Raw genomic sequence first — 20,639 nt, 5'->3', positions numbered from 1 at the left:
TGGGAGAAGAGAGAGAGAGAGAGAGAGTGGTAATTAATGGGCACTGCTCTTCATGGACTAATGTTATTAGTAGAGTCTCCCAGGGTTCGGTGTTGGGTCCATTGTTGTCTTCTGTATTCATTAATGATATTGATGATGGTATATCAGGCTTAATGTTCAAGTTTGCAGATGATACGAAGGTCGCTAGGGTTGTTAATGACACTAATAACAGTACACTGCTGCAACCGGATCTAGAAAAGGTAAGCAGGTGACAACTGAAGTTTAACATTTACAAATGTAAAGTACTGCATATGGGAAGCAGTAACCCCAGAGTAACATGTAAACTGTGTGGTAATACACTGACAGTTTTGTTTATTTGGCTTTTAGGAGCATTAGCAACTAAGGCCATATTTCTTCGGGATATGTGGTGGTCACACCCTGACCTTTTCGCATCCTCCGTATTTGGTGGTGGTGATGGGCTCGAACCCTGGTCTAATCAAGAAGCGTGTACTACACGCTGCTGCTCCTTCCCACCTGGCTACTGAGGCGGCGCACACACTGACAGTGGTAGAGATTGAAAAGGACCTGGGTGTAATTGTGCAGGCAGATATGAAGTTTTCTGAACAGTGCAGGCCGTTTGCAAGAGTAGCTCATGGTGTCTTGTCAATGATACTCAGGAATTTTTCTAGCAGGGATAAAGAGGTGATTATCCCCTTGTATAAGGCAATAGTGAGGTCACACCTTGAATACTGTATACAGATCTGGAGGCCTCATTTTAAGAAGGATGCAGAGCTGCTGGAATGAGAACAGAAAGAGCAACAAGATTAGTGAATGGAATAAAGGATTGCTGTAATGCAGAAAGGCTTAAGTATTGCAAATTACAGTGCCTGCCTGGAGACTAGGCACCTGTGAGGTGATCTGGTTGAGGTGTATAAGGCTGTGAATGGTTTGAGCATACTCAATGCTGATGGGATTCTTTCTCTTGCTCAGTTGCTCAGGATAATCACCTGAGAGGGTATAAATTCAAATTGAGGAAAGACAGTTGTAGGATAGATGTGTGGAAGTTTGCCTTTAGCCTGCATGTGGTTGTTTGCTGGAACAGACTTCCATCTGTCATTGTAGAAAAGTTGATAGCTTAAATGGATTCAAGGCAGAACTAGAAAAACATTTGGAGTGAGTGAATGGGTGAAATTAGAATTTTTTTTTTTCTGACTGTTGCTATATAAGCTTGCTTTCTTGCATCATGTGTTTTTGCTAATGCTAATTCTAAACCTTGAGCAGTATTTCTTTATCAGTATGAAAAGCCTAGTAGCTAAATGGGCTTTTTATATTTAATTACCCAAGCTGCATATTGCAACATGGTCAAAATTTTGTTAATGGTGTCGAGCAGAGATTGTTTTCAGATTTTATTTTTATTTGCTTCTTATCTTTTGAGTACCAATGTAGTGTAGACTGTCGAAATAACGCACACCCCAAATAACAGAATATTCGAGCTAACGGCACATTGAGATCGGATGTTTGCATACTGCACAGATGTCCTTTCATGTCGAAAAAAGAAAACAACGTCATGTGATTACTGTATTTGTTTATGTTCACTACTTTGAAAGTGAATTCTGTGTTGATATCACGGATTATACCGCTGTTTTACATTTATTTTAAATTATAAACTCCTTACTATGGCTCCTAAAGTTAATAAACCTCATACAGAGAAGAAAAGAACAGCAGCATTAACACTTAGTGACAATCTTGATAATCCAAACTATTACATTAGGGTCACCTGAAAAGTCAATTCATATACCCATGTGTATTGTGTCTGTAAATTGCGTGCATTCTCTGGTCTATTTGCCTGTTTTGCTGAATGAAAAGCCCAGTTTCTGGGGGAGAAAACCTTGCTATCAACACCTGAGACCGACTAACTCGGCCAATGAGTGAATAAACCCATTAAAGTTCCTTGCGTCATTGGCGGGATTCTAACCTGGACCTTTTACCCGGTGTGGGGAGGATAGTGACTACACTACTGTGTTACCCGTGCAGACTAAACTTGATATTATAAAGAAAATAGAATGGGGCATGAGCAGGAGTGTGTTAATGGCAGAATATAACATGGATCGTCAACATATTTATGTTTTTTTATGTGCAGTTAATAAAATTGCATTATTAATCTCTCTATTTCTTATTTAACCCCATTATCTCTGCATTAAATATATTAAAAATGAAACTTTCACGGAAAAATTACAATAACAGTACCTTGAATCCCCGAAGGTGCCATTATTCTGAAAGTCCACTGTAAATAGAAGTAAACTTTCACTGTCCTTTAGGTTTGCATTCACTAGCATCAAGTTAATATGAATATAGTTTTCCAAATAAAATTTAAAAAATACCTTAAGTTTTACAGTTTTTCAGTCAGTAGGTTTGATATATATAAAATCAGATCAATTTGCTGTATTTTACTCCTTGAACAAAATGTTTAAAAAGTAAAAAATTCCCCTTTTTATCATTAATAAAACCTGTTTAATTTGGGCTGAATTAATAACATTAACCTTTCAAAAGTTAAAGATTTTTTTTTTTTTATCAGCAATCTGTTTGAAATAGTCAGAACTTTTGGTGTAGTTTTCATATCTATTTTAAGAATGAAACAGCCAATCTTTTCCTGATGGGCAATGTACATACCCTGTATCACATGATATAACATGCTTAGTTCACTTATTTTAACAATATACTTTTGGTATTTAACTAGGTTTATTGCCTTGTTGGCCCTTGTAGAAATCATTTATATCACTTTTGCAACTTATTTTTATGCTCTTGCTTTATATACATGTATATATTTTAAAATACAAACTACTTTATATCTGCATTATTAAAAAATATAAAAATTCCAATATTTTATATTGGAATTTTTCCAAAAAGTGCCTAAAGAGATATATTCCAATAATCTATACAGGCACTGTTTGATTTGTGGATCACTAAAGACTGAATTTCTGATTTTTAGGTAATACAAGGACTTCTTCTTGCTGATAAAGATTTTATTGATACTAGTCAAGCAATGATACGTTTATGGTTTCATGAATGTCACCATGTATTCTCTGATCGTCTAACTAATGACAAGGATAAGGCATGGTTTTATGGACTTCTATGTGAAAAACTTGGAATCCATTTTGACCAAACTTTTGGTGGCATTTGTCCAGACAAGGAATTTCCAATATTTGGTTAGTTATTTTTTATGTAAATTATGTTTCTTTTCCAATGTGGAACATATGTGTTGTTTTGTTTCTTTTATATAGTAGTAAAGGTTTTTAGTTCATATTCTCTAATTTGGCAGTTTGATGATATTATATTAACAGCAAAAAAAGTACTTGGAAAACCTGAATGGTCAAACAAAAAAATTATTCAAAACATAATTTTTTTGTAACTAGTGTTACAAAAAAATTTATTGTAACTAGTGTTATTTTGTAAATAGTGTTTTGTTTCAAATAAAATTTGTACACTCTTCCACATTAGATTTCAAGCACAGGGAGATCTTTTATTCTATAAATACTCTTTTCCCAATAAAGACTGAGGACTAAATTTTTGACCATCAAGGCTTAGAGTTCAGCTTAGAAACAGATATACCATTATCACTACCAATACCAACTTAGGCAATGGTATGGCCTAAGTTGATAATATCTTTTTAAATTGTATAGGCTCATCAGAAAAGGCAAATCCCCTATATATTTTATATTTAAAAATCTGAGACAACCACCAAGATAGTTGTTTCAAAGCTTACTGGCTTCTCATCAGCTGGTAGACAGACTCCATTAGTGATTATATGCCAAACTATGAATAATATATTGTGATTAAGATTGCAGTCATGCTACACATGATCAAGGGTAGTTCTTGCACAAAGTCTAGTGATATCACTTGAAATTGAAGTGGTAGCATAAGCCATGCTACCACTTCTGGTAATGGTAATGCTAGCATAATTGAAATTGGTACCATAAGCCATCATTTGCTGTCATTGGCAGTTCACTATCATACTTTACCTAGAAATATCCATAAACTGCCGCTTTCTGCATTTGTTTCTGTTCATCTATCATTTGCATGATCAGAAACAAACCAGTTGGAAAGTAGTAGTAGTGGCATGTGATGCAAGAAAGCAAGTGTATGAGCTTATGCAGCATCAACCAAAAAAAAAAAAAAAAAAAAAAATTACAAAAAATTCCCTCTAAATGTTTGTCCAGTTCCTCCTTAAATTTATTTAACCTATCAACTTCCACAACGACAGATGGAAGTCCTCAGGTTTGTAATCTGAGTAAGAGAAAGATTCCCATCAGAATTGAGATGCTAAAACCATTCAAGGCATTATACACCTCAATTAGAACTGGGGATATATTTGCCCATCTCCAGTCCATAGGGACGAACCCAGAGTCCAAGGATGCTGTCATAATTATAGCTAAGGGTTTGCTTACTTCCTTTGCCGTCTCCTTTAACACGTTGACTGCCAAGCTAGTTTAAGAAAAAATTCCCCTGGGGCCAAAAATATTTAGTAAATAATTTGATTAGTAATTCTACAATAAATATTGTAATGTCAGTGTTGTGTCATTTTTTTTTGCTTAAATTATCAAAAAAAATCTTTTTTTGTGTTGCATATATGTGGCCAATGTGGCCCAATAGTTTTGAGAAGCCATGTCGGCCACAAAAGTGTGACGCTATTACGGCACGCATGCGAACGTCGTTTGTGATTAGTTTATTGCATGTGGGGCGTGTTCTGCAATAAACTAATTGCAATAAAATAAACTCACAAACATTGCAATAAGTTTGCCAGTATTGTTAGAGATTTTGTCAAGACAAGTTCTTAGCACACTGTATTATCCATTATATTGTGTTGTGTGTTTCTCCACAAGTTTGTACAAGTGCATTGTTAAAAAAAAAAAACTCTAAAAAGCAATGGCTAAAAGAAAATTACCAAAAGAAGAGGAACTGAGAGAAATTGCTGAAAAGCTTAGTAGTAGTTCTCAAGATGCAAAAGAAGATTTCGACTTTGATGATTCGGTAAAAGATCCTGACTGGGATATTTCTTCAAATGAAGAAAGAGATACTGAAATACCGAAAAATATTGAAGAAGTGCTTCAAAACTGGATGGCAGAAGAAAACACTGATGAGCAATTTGAAAAGACCAAAGAGCCTGAGATTGAAGCGACTGAAACAAATGAAGTTATTGAATGGACTGAATACGAAGGACACCAAACAAGATTTGATTTTACAGGAAAATCGGGAATGCAAATAGACATATCAAGAAATATTACTCATCTTGAAGCATTTTTATTTTATTTTTTTTTTGGTGAAGAACTCATAAATCTTATTGTAACAGAAACAAAGATATGCCAATATCTGTTTGTTTCTGTTACAATAATTCAGAAAATTCAGAATACCTGAGCTTCACGGCAGAGTCATCTAAAAAAGTGGGTTCCAATGACTGCTGAAGAGATAAAGTTTTTTGTGCTTCTCATCTGGATGGGACTAGTAAGATTGGGCAGTATTGCATCTTACTGGTCAACCAAACCTATCTATAAAAATAACTTAGTGTCAAAAATTGTTTCTCAACAGATTTGAATTATTGTTACGCCTCATTCACTTTTCACTAAACAAAACCACCATTCCACGGGACAGACTCAGTAAGATACAACACCTGATAGATGTTTTGCAGCTCAAATATCAGAAATTATTTTTTCCTGGCCAAGATTATGTCGTTGACGAAACTCTTAGTCCTTGAAAGGGCAGGCTGATATTCCAACAATACATACCAAATAAAGCTCACAGATATGGAATCAAGCTGTTCAAGTTATATTCCACTGAAGAATATACCTGGTCGAGTAAAATTTATTCGGGTAGATCTGAAAGTTATAGAAAATCCTTAGGTTTAGTTGCAAAGGTCTGCGAAGAATTATTGCAAGGACTTCTAAATGAAGGTCGCACCTTGTGCATAGACAATTTTTGTCTGAGCTACCATCTGGCGTTATCATTTCTTCATCAAAAAATTCCATTGTTGGTACATTACAAGCCAGTAAAAACTTTAGGCCTAAAGAAGTCATGTACTCAAAGCTAAATAAAGGGGCGATGATCGCCAAGGAAGAAAAAAAATGGGATTATTATTCTAAAGTGGCAAGATGCTCATGATGTGAGACTACTGACAAAAAATGCATGCCCTTAGAAATGGTTGATGGACCCTCCACCAGTAAAGGAAGACGAAAGGAAGCCAAACAAAAAACACTCTCTATTCTAGCATATAATAAGGGAAAAGCAGGCATTGATCTGTCGGACCAAATGGGTTCATATGCCACAACACTCAGAAAAGGGATAAAGTAGTACCGAAAATTAGTGATAGAGTATATAGGTATATCACTTGTCAGTGCGTGCATGGTGTACAAGAGTGGCATGCAAAAAATATAAAGATAAGAAGTTTTCGAGAAGAGATAGTTACAGATTTGCTAAATATAGAATGGAAAGAAAAACATGAAAAGCCAAAATGTGGTAATACTTATATGCTAACTACAAACAACAAGAAAGTTAGAAGAATGTGCGTTTTTTGTAATGTAAAATTGAAACAGTCTGAAGGAAGATCAGTTGCTAGCAGAAAGGGGATAAAAAGTTTCTACTTATTGCCCAGACTGTATTCATTAGCTTTTCATGTGTTTAGAGGGTTTTGGACAACACCATAAATCTACATAATTTTGTAATTGTAAAATCCGTATAATAAAGAATTTTTAAATGATGAGCAGTTACTTGCTTATTTTTTCCTCACAGTGCCATTCAAATTTCATCACATGTATCACCAGAGGCCACACTTTTTAAAAATAATGTAAATTTCCAAGAATTGTCAGCACTATAGGCCGATGTAGCTCCTGCTATCAGCAAGATATATCCGACGCAGCATATGAAAACCTTATGGTGTCGGACATATATTCCCAACGCGGCGGTCAAAGTGTTAATATAACTGGATAGATCCCAGGTGTTTAACTTCAATAATCTCCTCTCCATTTTGCTCTCAGTTATTATAAAATCATTAAGCTCCTTGTCAGAGTTTAATAAGCTTCTACCCTCCACTTCCCTACGGAATTCCTCATGTGCGAATGCAGATGCAAAAATACTGATTCAGTTTGTCAGCTATCTGAGCAGGATCATCAATAGTTGAACCATCCACATCAAGTGGACCAATATGATTATCCCCTATCTTCTAGAGTTTATATAAGTAAAGAAGTCTTTGTTTTTCTTTGCATCCTTTGCCAAAGATTTCTTGTAATCTGTCTTTGCTTGCCTAAACTCCTTTGTGTGGCTTGATTACAGACTAGCTTATATCTACCATTGACTTTTGTGTCACCTGATAATTTATATGCATCCAATGCATTTTTCTTCTCTGCCATGAGTCTCATTAGTTCGACTGACATCCATTTAGGCCTAAACCTTGAAAAGTATTCCTTGATTGGAATAAAAAGCCTAGTAGCTTCTATGCTTAATTCCTTGATGCTTCTCATATAGAATTTGCTGTTGGTAACATTATCAGTTGGTCCCACTGCATAGCATTTAAAAATTGTCTGAGACCACTTTAGTCACCTTTACAGAAGCAAAAACCCTTCCCTTTATCCTTGATGGTAGTTTTTTTTTTTTTTTTTTTTTTTGAGTATATATATCCCACTTCGGTATACTGTGATCACTGCCACCCAGTGGTTCCTTTATGAATAATAACTGCTGATAACCAGATCAAGAGTATTACTCTCTCTGGTTCCTTTCAAGCATGCTTCTGCTGCAGAAAACAGTCATCCAATAAATCCACAAAAGTCTTGCTAGTGTTGTACATGTGACCAATCCACAAGTTCCAGTCAATATCTGAAAAGTAAAAATCCCACATTATTAGACATTCTGATTTACTGGCCCACTCCTTTCCTTTCACAATTGTTTGTTGTACTCATTAGAGTCATTAGTCCTTTAACACACACCTACTCTCATTGTTGCTTTCCCTGTGTTTATATCTCACTATTGCACTGTTCATCTATATCAACTGGATGCATCTTTAGATTTTGTTTGTCTTAACTAAGAGCATAATCCATCCACCCTTCCTATTCTGTGTATCCTTTCTGTACGCATTGTACTCCCCAAATTTCAATTCTGCACTGCTTATATCTGTCTGACACTATCTCTGATATCCTAACAATATCTGCCTTTGATGTCTTGACCAGCACTTCAAATTCATCAAATTTATTTACTATACTCCTAGCATTGGTGTTCATGCACCTGTTCTTATTCTTAGTTACCCTAACACAGCCCATGTATTTATTTGTTCCATGGTGACTTCCACCAGCCCCTGAAATCCGCAGCACCCTTCCCTCCAGGCCACTGCTCATTCTATAGAAGCAATGCAAGAATCACTTCCACCTCTGCTTGCAGCTACTGTTAATCTTTTAGTCTGTGAATTCCTCCAAGCTATCAGTTTTCCAATCCACCTAACACTGCATCGATAGCATCAGCAAACATTCTTTCAAATTTCTATTTGAGTGTATCCCATTCCTGTAGCAGCAGTCTCTCCTGTCAACAAGCACAGACCACACTGAGAAAAATTCCACCACATGAGTTTTGCACAATCTCTCCAGGACTGAATTGATTGACAAGGCTCTCATCATGTACTCCACCTATCGTGTCTGGGCAGAATTGCAGACACTTTTAAATTTAACCATAACTTGTGACTTTTTTTCAATATTGTTCTGTACTTGTTAAGTAAATCTGAAGATCTCCTACTCTTAATGTCATTACTGCCAAGGTGTACCACAATATCACCCTTTGTGCCCTTAAAAGATGATATATGCTCTACAACATCAACTTTTGTCCCTGGCAGACATACCCTTGTCCTATTCTACCCTATCCTTTTTACACAGTATATTACCTGTCTCCCTGACAATGACTAGCTCCTGTGAGACCAGCACATTCTGCCCTGAAGATTGCCGCTGTGTTGCCTGGTGCACAAGAGTGAGCCCTGGCATTGGGTTGGGCAGCTGAGAGCTTGATGCCGCCCATTTAAATTCCTTTGAGGGGGTATCTACCGGACTCTTCAAACTCTCATAGATGCCCATCAGAATGCTGAGTTGGTGCCTAATTTCTTCACATTCTGTGCATCTGGCACACAAAGACATCCTCCATGGCTAGATCATGTCCTGTTCCAGAAAGGTCCAAAAAAATGTCACATTTTGCACATTTTTTTTAGGCTGTGATGCGTTGGAAAATCGTCCCCTTTGGTTCTCACCCAATCCACAGCGGTCCTGCTACTTTGTGCACATTGCTCTGCTGCTTTAGTCTGCAGCATGATTTCTGTTTAAATACAATTTAATTAAAAATAAAAATTAATAAGATTTATAAATTTTTAGCATTAGCATTAGTTTTATTTATGTTATTTAAATCAGATTGAGGTTTACACCTTACCCTGGAAACGGAATATGAAGCCAGAGAATTTCTTGCTAATATACAAGGAGAGAAGCATTTAAGAGATTGTCTCAGTTCAGTAGACATAGTATTTTACAATATTACTTGAATGCATCATTAAGAATACATAAATGTTATATGAGTGAATATAAATAAATAGGCAAAGAATACATATACAATCAAACAGTCACATGACTAATACAAAAGGAGAGTGACATTTAAGGAATAATCTCAGTTCAGCAACATAATATAACACAATATTACATAAATGCATATTATGCACTTAGAAACAGGGAAATAGTTGAGGCATATGATGCAAGAAAACAAGCTTATGCAGTGTCAGCCAAAAAAAAAAAAAAAAAAACCCCTCCCATTTCACCCATCCATTCACTCCAAATGCCTGTTCAGCTCAGCCTTAAATCTATTTAAGCTATCAACTTACACAAGAGATGGAAGTCTGTTCCAGCAGTCAACTACCTGCTGGCTAAAGGCAATTGTATTCTTCAACTGTCTCTGCACATCTGTTCTACAACTGTCTCTGCACATCTATTCTACAACTGTCTTTCCACAATTTGAATCTATGTCCTCACCCTCAGGTTCTTAATCTGAGCAAGAAGAAGAATCCCTTCAACATTGAGCTTGCTCAACCCATTCAAGGCCTTGATTATTTGGTTAATTGACTAATTGATGTAATTGATTTAATTTAATTGACAGTTTTAATGTTTTATAAATTCCTAGTACTGTGCTGCATATCATACTATCTAGTTTTACATTAGAGCTGCCTATTTACCACAATTAAAAAAATTTGAATTCCCTACCACTCACTCTCTTTATAACAATGGTAGCAAGATTCGAACAAAACAACAGTTTTTAGGTATATTAAGTTGTAATCTACAAAATCTCTGTATCTAAATTAAAAAATAAAAATAACAAGGGTAACTAGAACTGTAATGGTACTTATAAAGTACAATATATTATGACAGTTAAGTAAATAAAATAGCAAAGTTTTCAAAAAACTTGTTCTTTGGAGCTTGAATTCACTACTTTCACTTATAATGACACTCAATGTAATGTACAAATTTTATTTGTATGCTGTGCCCAAAGCATAAAAATAAAATTACACTACAGCCATATTTTATTTCTTTCTATTATATCCCATTGAATTAAATTCTTACCTTTTTTTTTTTTTAATTTCTGGTTTACTTTAAAAAAAATCATTAAATTTCTGTAAATACATAAATTTGCGAATTTTTTTTCTTGGAAAGAAAAAAAGGGGAAAATGACACACATCAGAAATTCAAAATTGTAAATATAGTTTTATAAATAAAAATTAATTATTGTTTTACTTTATAATGCAAGCAGAAGATTTTGCAGGAAAAAAAAAATTTCCAGAGTGGGTTTGTGTGGTTTATTCTGTATATACCATTTAGTATTTTTGGGATATAAAGCAAGAAATACTTGCAAATCTTCACTTTATTTATTTTTTTTTTTTATTCTGACACTTATGAAGTGACACTATATTGAATAATTTATTGAATAATAATTCTATCTTTAATTACTGAAAAAATACTATTTTAAATCATTACAGCTGTGAGACCCATATTGAATTTGCTCCAGGTAGATGATTTTAATTCATTATATCATTTACAGTGTTTTTTTTTTCTTGAGAAATGCCTTTTATTATTATGATAGAAACTTGAAGGAAAGTATTCAACAGGCTTTGCATATGATTTTGGTGGTTGACAATTTGGCATTAACCATGTTTTCATAGTTGTAATACCAAACTAGTAATGATTAGTTTAGTATTAGTGTCTTTCTGAGTTTGATACATATGGTACTCTTTTGAATACATTACATTTTATCTAATATTATTAAAGTTTTATGGATTCTAATTTCTCAAAGTTGATGGAGTCATGCCTTTTCACCTTACTTTTATCTTTAATACCTATATTAAAGAATAGGTATGTCCTAGAATATTTATATTAATGATGTCCATTATACAAATTTACGTTTATTCAGAAAACTGCATGTCCTCACCATTTTGAATGTAAAAGATTCAAATATTTCCTCTATTAAAATTGATATCTTAGTCTGAACATATATATGTATTTATATAATTGTCTGTGTTTTCATTTCTGTACATTTCCATCATGCATTTCAGAATAGTAGTTAAAAGGTTTCCAGAATTGGGATGTGGCTAAAAATCTCAAAAATTTAAAAAGTAATGAGTATATATATTGAGAGTTCTGCCATTTTTGATAAGTGTTATTCAAATATTAATATAATTGTTAAATTCTGTGCAATGCTTCCATTTTACATTTTGAAATGACTGTAAGTGTTTGGGGTTAAAAGAATAATAAAACTATATTTGACTACTTTAATTTATATACTCATAAATATTATATATAATGCCCTATACATGCTGTTCTTGTCCTTCATGGTATCTCTCATAAATCATAAATATGTTTCAAATTGTCATAGGCCACTAAGTCTGCAGCAGGTTAAAAGGTGAAATAATTAAATATCATATTAGATATTTTTCAGGCATTCTCTTATCAAATCTGTGCCACATTGAATTGAAGTTCTCATTATGTTGTATGACATATTGAAATATTTATTTACAGTGAAACTTCTCCTAACGGACACCTCTCGTTAACGGACATCTCTCTACAACGGACATTTTCAAATTCCCCAACTCACCTCCATTGGTTTTAACGTATTTGCAGCTTCTGTCTAGCGGACATTCTCTGTAACGGACGCAGACAGGCAATCTGCACTGTTTCGTTTAGATTAGCACTTAATTTGATCTCCCCATAACAGACAGCGGGCGAGCTCACGGCCCTTTTTCTAGGAACTTTTCATCCACGTATTGCCTCAATCGTGTGTTTATTTTCTATTTCCGATTCTCTGAATTTTATCAAGGTTTACGTCGCGGTTCTAAACCCTTTTTCAAGAATTTTAAGGCACATTTAAAACTTCTGATGAATTCGGTGTGTGCAGGGGGGGGAATATGGTCGGCCTTTTGTCTTTTCAGTTTCAGATTTCAGTTTTGTTCAGTGTCGTGTGAAGTGCACAATGTCTTCTCGTAAACATCTAACTAAACATCTCGTAATTTAAAAGATAAAGTCGAACTCATTAATGCGTATGATCGGCAAAAAAATAGTGTTCGCAATCTTGCTGCAAAATTCAAAATCGGGAAGACGCAGGTAAGCGACATCCTAAAGAAAAAAAAATGAACTGCTCAAACAATTTTGGCAACACGGAAATGATCAGGTTCAAAAATCATTCCCGAAAACTGTTGGACTTAAAATTTGTTGCGCACGTGCTAAACAAATTCCCATTAATGGGCCTATTATTAGGGAAAAGGCTTTGGAGGTTGCGAAATCTATGGGAGTAAATGAGTTCAAAGCTTCTGTGGGATGGCTAGACAAGTTCAAAACTCGGCATAAAATTTCTTGAAAAACCGTAAGTGGTGAAGGTGGATCTGTTGATACTGGGGTTGTAACAGAGTGGACCGTCAAATTGGAAGATTTATGTCGTGATTTTGAAGCTAAGGATATTTACAACTGTGATGAAACAGGGTTGTTTTTTAAAGCTCTTCCTGAAAAAACAATGAGTCTTAAAAACGAAAAGTGCCAGGGCGGAAAAATTTCTAAGGAACGCCTGACTGTACTATTGTGTACAAATATGCTGGGAGACTTTGAACAACCTCTTGTTATAGGAAAACCACAAAATCCTCATTGTTTCAAGGGCATAAAGTTGAATGTTGACTGGAAGTCTAATAAAAAAAGCGTGGATGACACGGGATATCATGAGCGAATGGATAAGTCACTTTAACCAAAACATGATTCGTCAAAACAGAAAAATTATTCTTTTCATGGATAATACTGCATCTCACCCACACATTGAATTGTCCAACATTCAAATCGTTTTTCTGCCACCAAACACATCTGCAGAGTGTCAGCCCTTGGTTCAAGGGATAATAAAAAATTTAAAACTTCACTACAGAAAACGTGTTTTAAGACATCTCATTGCAAACATGAACGATGTAACATGTGCGAGTGACCTTGCAAAGAAAATCAGCATCCTAGATGCGATTCAATGGATTTCCTCTTCAGTAAACGCAATTAGAAAACAAACTGTCGTGAACTGTTTTGTAAAGTCTGGCTTCTCAAATGCAAAAATTGAAGTTGTGAACAGCAATGTGGAGCACCAAGAAGAACAAGAACTTCAACATCTGTTGATAATGTACGATACTTCCGCTGCAAGTGACCCTGGCTACACAGATATAGACTCAAACCTCACTACAGAAGATGGTACTCTAGATATCAATGACATTATCATCGATATTTTTCAAGAAGTTCCTCATGAGGATGAAGAAATGGAAGGAGGTCATTCTGTCGAAGAACATATTAACGACGAACCACCGATGAAAATAGAAGAAGCGCTCATACAAATCAATCATTTAAAAATGTTTTTCGCCGCTGAAGAAGATACTGAAGGACTTTCGATGGTTTCTTCACTCCAAACAAATGTTTAAAACAAAATTATCAGAGAAGAAGAAGGTGCAGAAGAAAATAAGTGATTACTGTATGTATTTTTCTTAAGATAAAGTCATAATATGCATAGCACAATTGTATGTATATTATTTACAAAAATATTGTGCAAAATCTGTATATAATTTAATTTAATTTAATTTTACATTAAACGTTTAACGATTTTTCTTTCTTTCTTTTTTTTTTTCTTCCTCAGACTTCTTGTTAGTGGACACTTCTCTCCAACGGACACATTTTCGTTCCCCATGGCTGTCCGTTAAAGGGAAGTTTCACTGTATATATATGCAAATTTACATCACATTTTTTAGTTTATAAATCCACTTTTATAGATGATTTGAAATTTATGTTTCTTTTAGCAAGTTTTATGAGCTCTCGAGGAGTATATGAAGATGTACAGGACATTGATGCTTTAAACTCTTATGTTAATGATAAGCTGAGGGAATATAACTCATCTACTGAAACACTCAGGATGAATCTAGTCCTGTTTAGAGATGCTATTGAACATGGTAAGTGTTTTCATAAATGTATTTCTACAGTGGCTTGTTTTAAGTATAGCATATGAACAAGTACGGTATGAAGTAGAAGTCTCTAAAAGTCTACAAAATGCATGTTGCTTCTGCCTATAGAATACATGCAGTCTCATCAGTATGTATTCTATTCATAGCCCATTTTCTTAGCCATAGAAATTACTGAACAGTTTTTGTATCTCCATTTTACTCTAAATGTCAAGGTAATAAACTAACTACAAATTGAATCTTTTGCCTTGTCCCAGTTATATTGAGGGTTCCACCTCGTGACAGGTATTGCTACCAAGTACACAGGGTGGTTGTTGTTATGTCTGGTGGTACTGTTGGTCGAGGAACTCTCTGACTATCCTACAGGTGTCCAGGATTGCGACTTTCTGGAGTTCTTTGTAGGTGTTCGCTGGGAGACCTGTTGCTGCCAGGCTGTTATGTAGGGTCTTTGGCACCATACCTGTGGTTGACATAGGGATGGTCATTACTTGTTGCATATGCCACATTTCTTTGATCTCCTGTCTTAGGTTCGTGTACTTCCTGATTTTTCCCCATTTGTTTTCTGCAGGTTGCCAGTGTTGGGTAATCAGATATGTAGCCTTTTCCTTCTTGTCTACAAGGGTTATGTCCAGTCTGTTGTGCGGCATTGTCTTATCCATTATTAGGGCATGGTCCCAGTACAGCTTGTGGGATGGGGTCTCTAGTACTGCCTGGGGTTCGTACTTATAGTATGGTACACTTTCTTCGATCAACTGGTATTTTATTGCTAGTTTCTAATGCATTATCCTGGCTACCTGGTCGTGTCTATGAGTGTAGTCAGTCTCGGTGATCACCTTGCACCCTGCGGTGGTGTGTTGGATCGTTTCTGAGGCCAGGTGGCATCGTTGATATGTGTCATCGAGCATTCCAAGCTCCTTGGCAATGTATTTTCTATAGTTCTTGGTGTTGATTACCTGGTCTTGGATGGCGAGCATGAATCCGGGGAAGAGAGTCTCGGGGAAGAGCATCCCGCTCGTGAGCCATGCATTGGAAGCAATTTTATCTATGTGATCTTGATGGAGATCATTGTAGTGTCTGCTCTGTCCATCTTTCTAGCTTTGTTTGTGCCTCCTGGTTGGGGGGGCTCTCCTTGCTTAGATTGAGTGGGGTATATCACTTGTCTATCTTCCTCGACCTGCTGGAGTGCTGCTATGTGTTTCTGGAAGTAATCCTTCAGGTTAATTATCACTGTCTTCTGTTGCTCAATGGGGTCTATCAGGTCCCTTCCTCCTTCTTTCCAGGCAATTGTCAGTCTCTCCACAACAAATTTCAGGTAGCGTTGGTGGCTCTTGGTCATTATTATTATTATATTAGCCATATGGCACAAAGAAGCCTAAGGCTTATGCTGCACCAGCCAGAAAAAAAAAAAAAAAAAAAAAATTCGGAATTACCCTGAGAGAGAGAGAGAGAAGAGAAGAGAATCACCAAGAAAGAGAGCTCAGGACCCTAGGTGTGCCAAGACCATACTCACCAGATGTGAGCCCCTAGGGTAAAGTTTTGTCTCATTTCATTGTGTTAAATGAGATAGTCATTATGGCTATCATAGTAGTTATAGCTGCTATCCTTTCACACTTTGGAAAACGACTAGGTTCAATTCCCTTCTGGATTAAGGATCATTCACAAGCTTTTTCATACTATAATCTATTTAGTTATAGTATGAAAAAAAAAAAAAAAAAAAAAAAAACATTGGATAGTTTTCCCTCTAGAAATCCTGTGAGGTTTTCCTCTAACCAAAACGGCCATACCAATGATTAAATGGGATTCGTTCCTGAATGCCTGTTCTACAAGAGCCAGCCACTTATTTACTAATCCTCAATTTTTATTTTGATTTTGCCTATCCATCTAAGGCAAAATGTTGCAGAACACTATTCTAAAATACTGTTTTAGAATCAATATTCAAAAATACCTGTTTGCAAAAAATTGTGTTAGTTTTACAACTATAATGATTACGTGAACTACTAAGACTTTTGGCAGAGAAGAAAAATGCATGGGATGTGTACAAATTATCAAGATTCACAGATGCATTTAACTGTTAGTTTAACTAACAGTTAAACTTTGTGACTGTAATCCAGTCACAAAGGAGGTTAGGCAAGCAAAGGCAGATTACTAGAAATCTTTGGCAAAGGATGCAAAGAAAAACAGTAAAGACTTGTTTACTTATGTAAACTCTAGAACAGGGGTCGGTAACCTTTTTTTTGAGTGAAGAGCCATTTTTGATCTGATTAAAAAAAAAAAAAAGAATCTGAAGAGCCACACCTCAGCTCAAGCTGGGGGGGGGGGATTTTGAAGAAATGCAATAGAGGGAAGGTGTTTTATTAAAATATATATATATTTTGAAATATTATTTATTAATGAATATTTATTAATAAATAATAAATAATCATTAATAAATATTATTTATTAATGCTCGCAATGCGCAGCCAAACTAAACTGAGAAGTGTTTGTGGCTTGCACTGACACTAATGTTATATTCACTTTGCTGCCCATTCCCGATGCTCTTGTCATGTGGGCTAAAAGTTAAAGAGTTGCAATTACATGTTCAACGAGCCGCAGTTTGCCAACCCCTGCTCTAGAAGGAAGAGGATGAATCAATTGGTTCACTTGATATCAGTGGTGCAATTGTTCATGATTCTTCTTAGGTAGCTGACAAAACTGAATGAGTATTTTTGCATCTACATTCACATGTGTGGAATTCTGTAGGGAAGTGGAAGCCAGAATCTTATCAAACTCTAACAAGGAGTTAAATGATTTTGTAATAACTGATAGCAAAGTGGAGGAAAAATTGTTGAAGTTAAACATAAGGAAGGCACCTGGAGTGGATGGGATCTATCCAGTTATATTAAAGGAGGCAGCAGAGAAAGTAAGCTGGCCCTTAGCCATGATTATGAAGGCATCCTTGGACTCGAGGGGGATCCCCACGGACTGGAGATGAACAAATGTATAGTCAATTCACAAAGGAGGATCTAAGGGTGACATAAGTAATTACAGAACTGTTAGTTTAACCTCTGTTCCAGGGAAAATAATGGAGTCACTGGTTAAAGAAGCATTGTAGGATCATCTAGACAAGACTGCAGTTCTAGTTCAGACAGAGCATGGGTTTGTTAAGAAAAAGTCTCGTTTGACCAATTTGATCAGATACTATGGTGTGTTTGATCAGATAATATTTTTTGCATCCAGTTCCACAAAGGAACTGGATGCAAAAAATAATTTTCTTATCATATACTCAATTTTAGGAAAGCTTTTGATACTGTTGTACATGGAAGACCACTGTACAAGTTGGAGATGTATGGCATTAAGGGTAAGTTGCTGCTATGGATAAAGGGATGGTTGAGTGGAAGAAGACAGAGAAGAAGAGAAGAAGAAGAAGACAGGTTATTAAGGTTATTAGTAGGGGTCCGTATTGGGCCCATTGTTTTGTTTTCTGTATTTATCAATGATATTGTTGAAGTTATATCTTCAACAATATTGTTGAAGTTATATCAAGCTGAATTTCCAAATTTGCAGGTGATACAAAGGTGGGTAGAGTTGTTGACAGTAAGTACAGTTTGCTACTTCAAGAGGATCTACAAATTTGAGCAGATGGGCTGAGAGGAGGCAACTGAAGTTTAACATTGGCAAATGCAAAGTACAGCATATAGGTAGCAGTAGCCCCAGAGTAACATACCGACTGCGCAACAGGGTAATGGAGAATGAAAAAGACTTGGGGGGGGGTTAATTGTACAGTCAGATGTGAAGTTTTCTGAGCAGTGCAGACAGGCTGCCAGATCAGGTCATGGGGTCTTGTCAATGTTATATAGGTATTTGGTTAGCAGAGATAAGGAGGTGATTATCCCCTTGTATAAGGCAAAGGTCAATCCACACATTGTGTACTGCATACATCTGGAGGCCTCATTTTAGGAAAGATGTAGATCTGCTAGAACAAGATTCAAATTGAGGAAAGACAGTCCTAAATTGGTTGTAATGAAATTTGCCTTTAGGAAGTGGGTGGTTGATTGTTGGAACACACTTCAATTTGAAAGTGTTTGCAATTCTGCCCAGACACGATAGGAGGGAGTACATGATGAGAGCCTTGTCAATCAGTTCGGCCCTGGAGGGAATGTGCAAGGCTCAAGAGGTAGAATTTTTTTTTCAATGTGGTCTGTGCTTGTTAACAGGAGAAACTGCTTCTACAGGGATGGGATACACTTAAATAGAAAGGGTGCTAGAATATTTGCTGATGCTATTGAGGCGGTGTTAGGTGCGTAGCAAAATTGCTAGCTTGGGGGAATTCACAGACTAAAAGGTTAAAAGTAGCTGCAGGCAGAGGTGAAGGTGATTCTTGCACTCTATTAGAATAAGCGACCTGGAACGAGGAGTGCTGGGGGTTTTCAGGGACTGATGGCAGTCATCGTGGAACAGGTGGGTATATAAGATGTGTCGGGGTAACTAGGAATAGGAATAGGTGCATGTATATCAATGCTAGAAGTATAGTAAATAAATCTGATGAATTTGAAGTGTTGGTCAAGACATCAAAGGCGGTTATTGTTGGGATATCAGAGACGTGGTGTCACACTAATATTAGGAAAGCAGAATTGGAATTTGGGGAGTACCTGTGCAGAAAGGATAGACAGGATAGGAAGGAAAGAGATGTCATGCTGTTAATTAATAAAAACATAAAATCAAAAGAAGTACATCCAGTTGATATAGATGACCAGTGTGCTGTTGAGTCAGATTGGTGTGACATAAGCATTGTGAAAGCAAAAATAAGAATAGGAGTGGTTAAACGGCCTCCGTAGCCGAGTGGGCAGGAGCGGGAGTGCAGTAGCACACGCTCTTTGAGTAGACCGTGGTTCAAGCCCCTGATTGCTGAATACGGTCGATCTGCCAACCCGCACTGGACCAGCATGGCAGATTATGGTCCATTTCTCTCAGCATGAATTGTTGAGGAGGATTCCATCCTGCAGTGGGTTGATAATGGCTGCACTTTACTTTTTTACTTATAGGCCTAATGACTCCAATGTGTACAATGAACAATTGTACAGAGCAATAGAGTGGGCTAGAAAATCAGAATATCTTATATAGGGGGATTTTAACTTCCCAGATATTGACTGAAACTTGTGGGTTTGTCACTCACATGCTAGTAAGACTTTTATGGATTTATTGGATGATTGTTTTCTGCAGCAGCATGTTTGAGAGGCAACCAGACAGGGTAATACTCTTGATCTGGTTATCAGCAGTGATCATTCATGTATTAAGAATTTGCAGATAAAGGAACCAATAGGTGGCAGTGATGGGATTTACTTAAAGATTTAATTACCATCAGGGCTAAAGGAAAGGGTTTTTGCTTCCATAAAGGTGAGTACAGTGGTCTCAGACAGTTTTTAAATTCTGTACAGTGGGATCAACTGACGATGTTACCAACAGTAAATTCTAAGCGGGAAGCATTCAAGGAATTAATTCTTGAATGCTTCCCTTCGTGGAAGCTATTAAAATGTTTTATACCTATTAAGAAATATTGTTCAAGGTTTAGGCCTAAATGGTTGTTAAATGAACTAATGAGACTCGTGACAGAGAAGAAAAAATGCATGGGTTGCATATAAATTATCAAGTGTCTTAGAAGCCTATGGCAGATATAAGCTAGTCTATAATCAGGTCACAAAGGCGGTTATGCAGGCGAAGGTAGATTACGAGAAATTTTTGGCAAAGGATGCTAAGAAAAACAGCAAGGATTTCTTTACTTATATAAACTCTAAAAGGAAGGGGATGAATCTGATTAGTCCACTTGATATCGATGGTTCGACTGTTGATGATCCTGCTCAGATAGCAAACAAACTGAATGAATATTTTGCATCTACATTCACACATGAGGAGTTATTAAGGTTTGAAAAGGGCATAAAGTTATCAAATTGTAGCAGGGTGCTTAATGATTTTGTACTAACTGAGAGTAAAGTGGAGGAGAAATTGTTGAAGATAAACACAAGAAAGGCACCTGGGGTGGATGGGATCTATCCAGTTATATTAAAGGAGGCAGCAAAGGAAGTAAGCAAACCCTTAGCCACAATTATGAGAGCTTTTATGGACTCAGACGAGTTACCCAGAGACTGGAGATATGCAAATGTGACCCCAA

The 20,639-nt window shown here is 36.2% G+C and overlaps 1 protein-coding gene across 1 annotated transcript in view; it reads left to right on the top strand.

Annotated features, from left to right (window-relative positions):
- kl-2 (dynein heavy chain 2, axonemal kl-2) overlaps positions 1-20,639 on the top strand; it is a 1,174,416-nt gene that overhangs the window by 696,332 nt on the left and 457,445 nt on the right. The window contains exons 44-45 of the mRNA XM_090369487.1: positions 2,969-3,185; positions 14,336-14,485. Of these exons, the coding sequence (XP_090225613.1) occupies positions 2,969-3,185; positions 14,336-14,485 (367 nt within the window). The remainder of the gene's footprint in view (positions 1-2,968; positions 3,186-14,335; positions 14,486-20,639) is intronic.

This window comes from Mastigoproctus giganteus, chromosome 1, assembly GCF_048544385.1.
Source record: "Mastigoproctus giganteus isolate SK-2022 chromosome 1, ASM4854438v1, whole genome shotgun sequence".
NCBI lineage: Eukaryota > Metazoa > Arthropoda > Arachnida > Uropygi > Thelyphonidae > Mastigoproctus > Mastigoproctus giganteus.
Note: the sequence above shows the minus strand (reverse complement) of the source record. Positions and strands in the feature narration are given on the sequence as shown.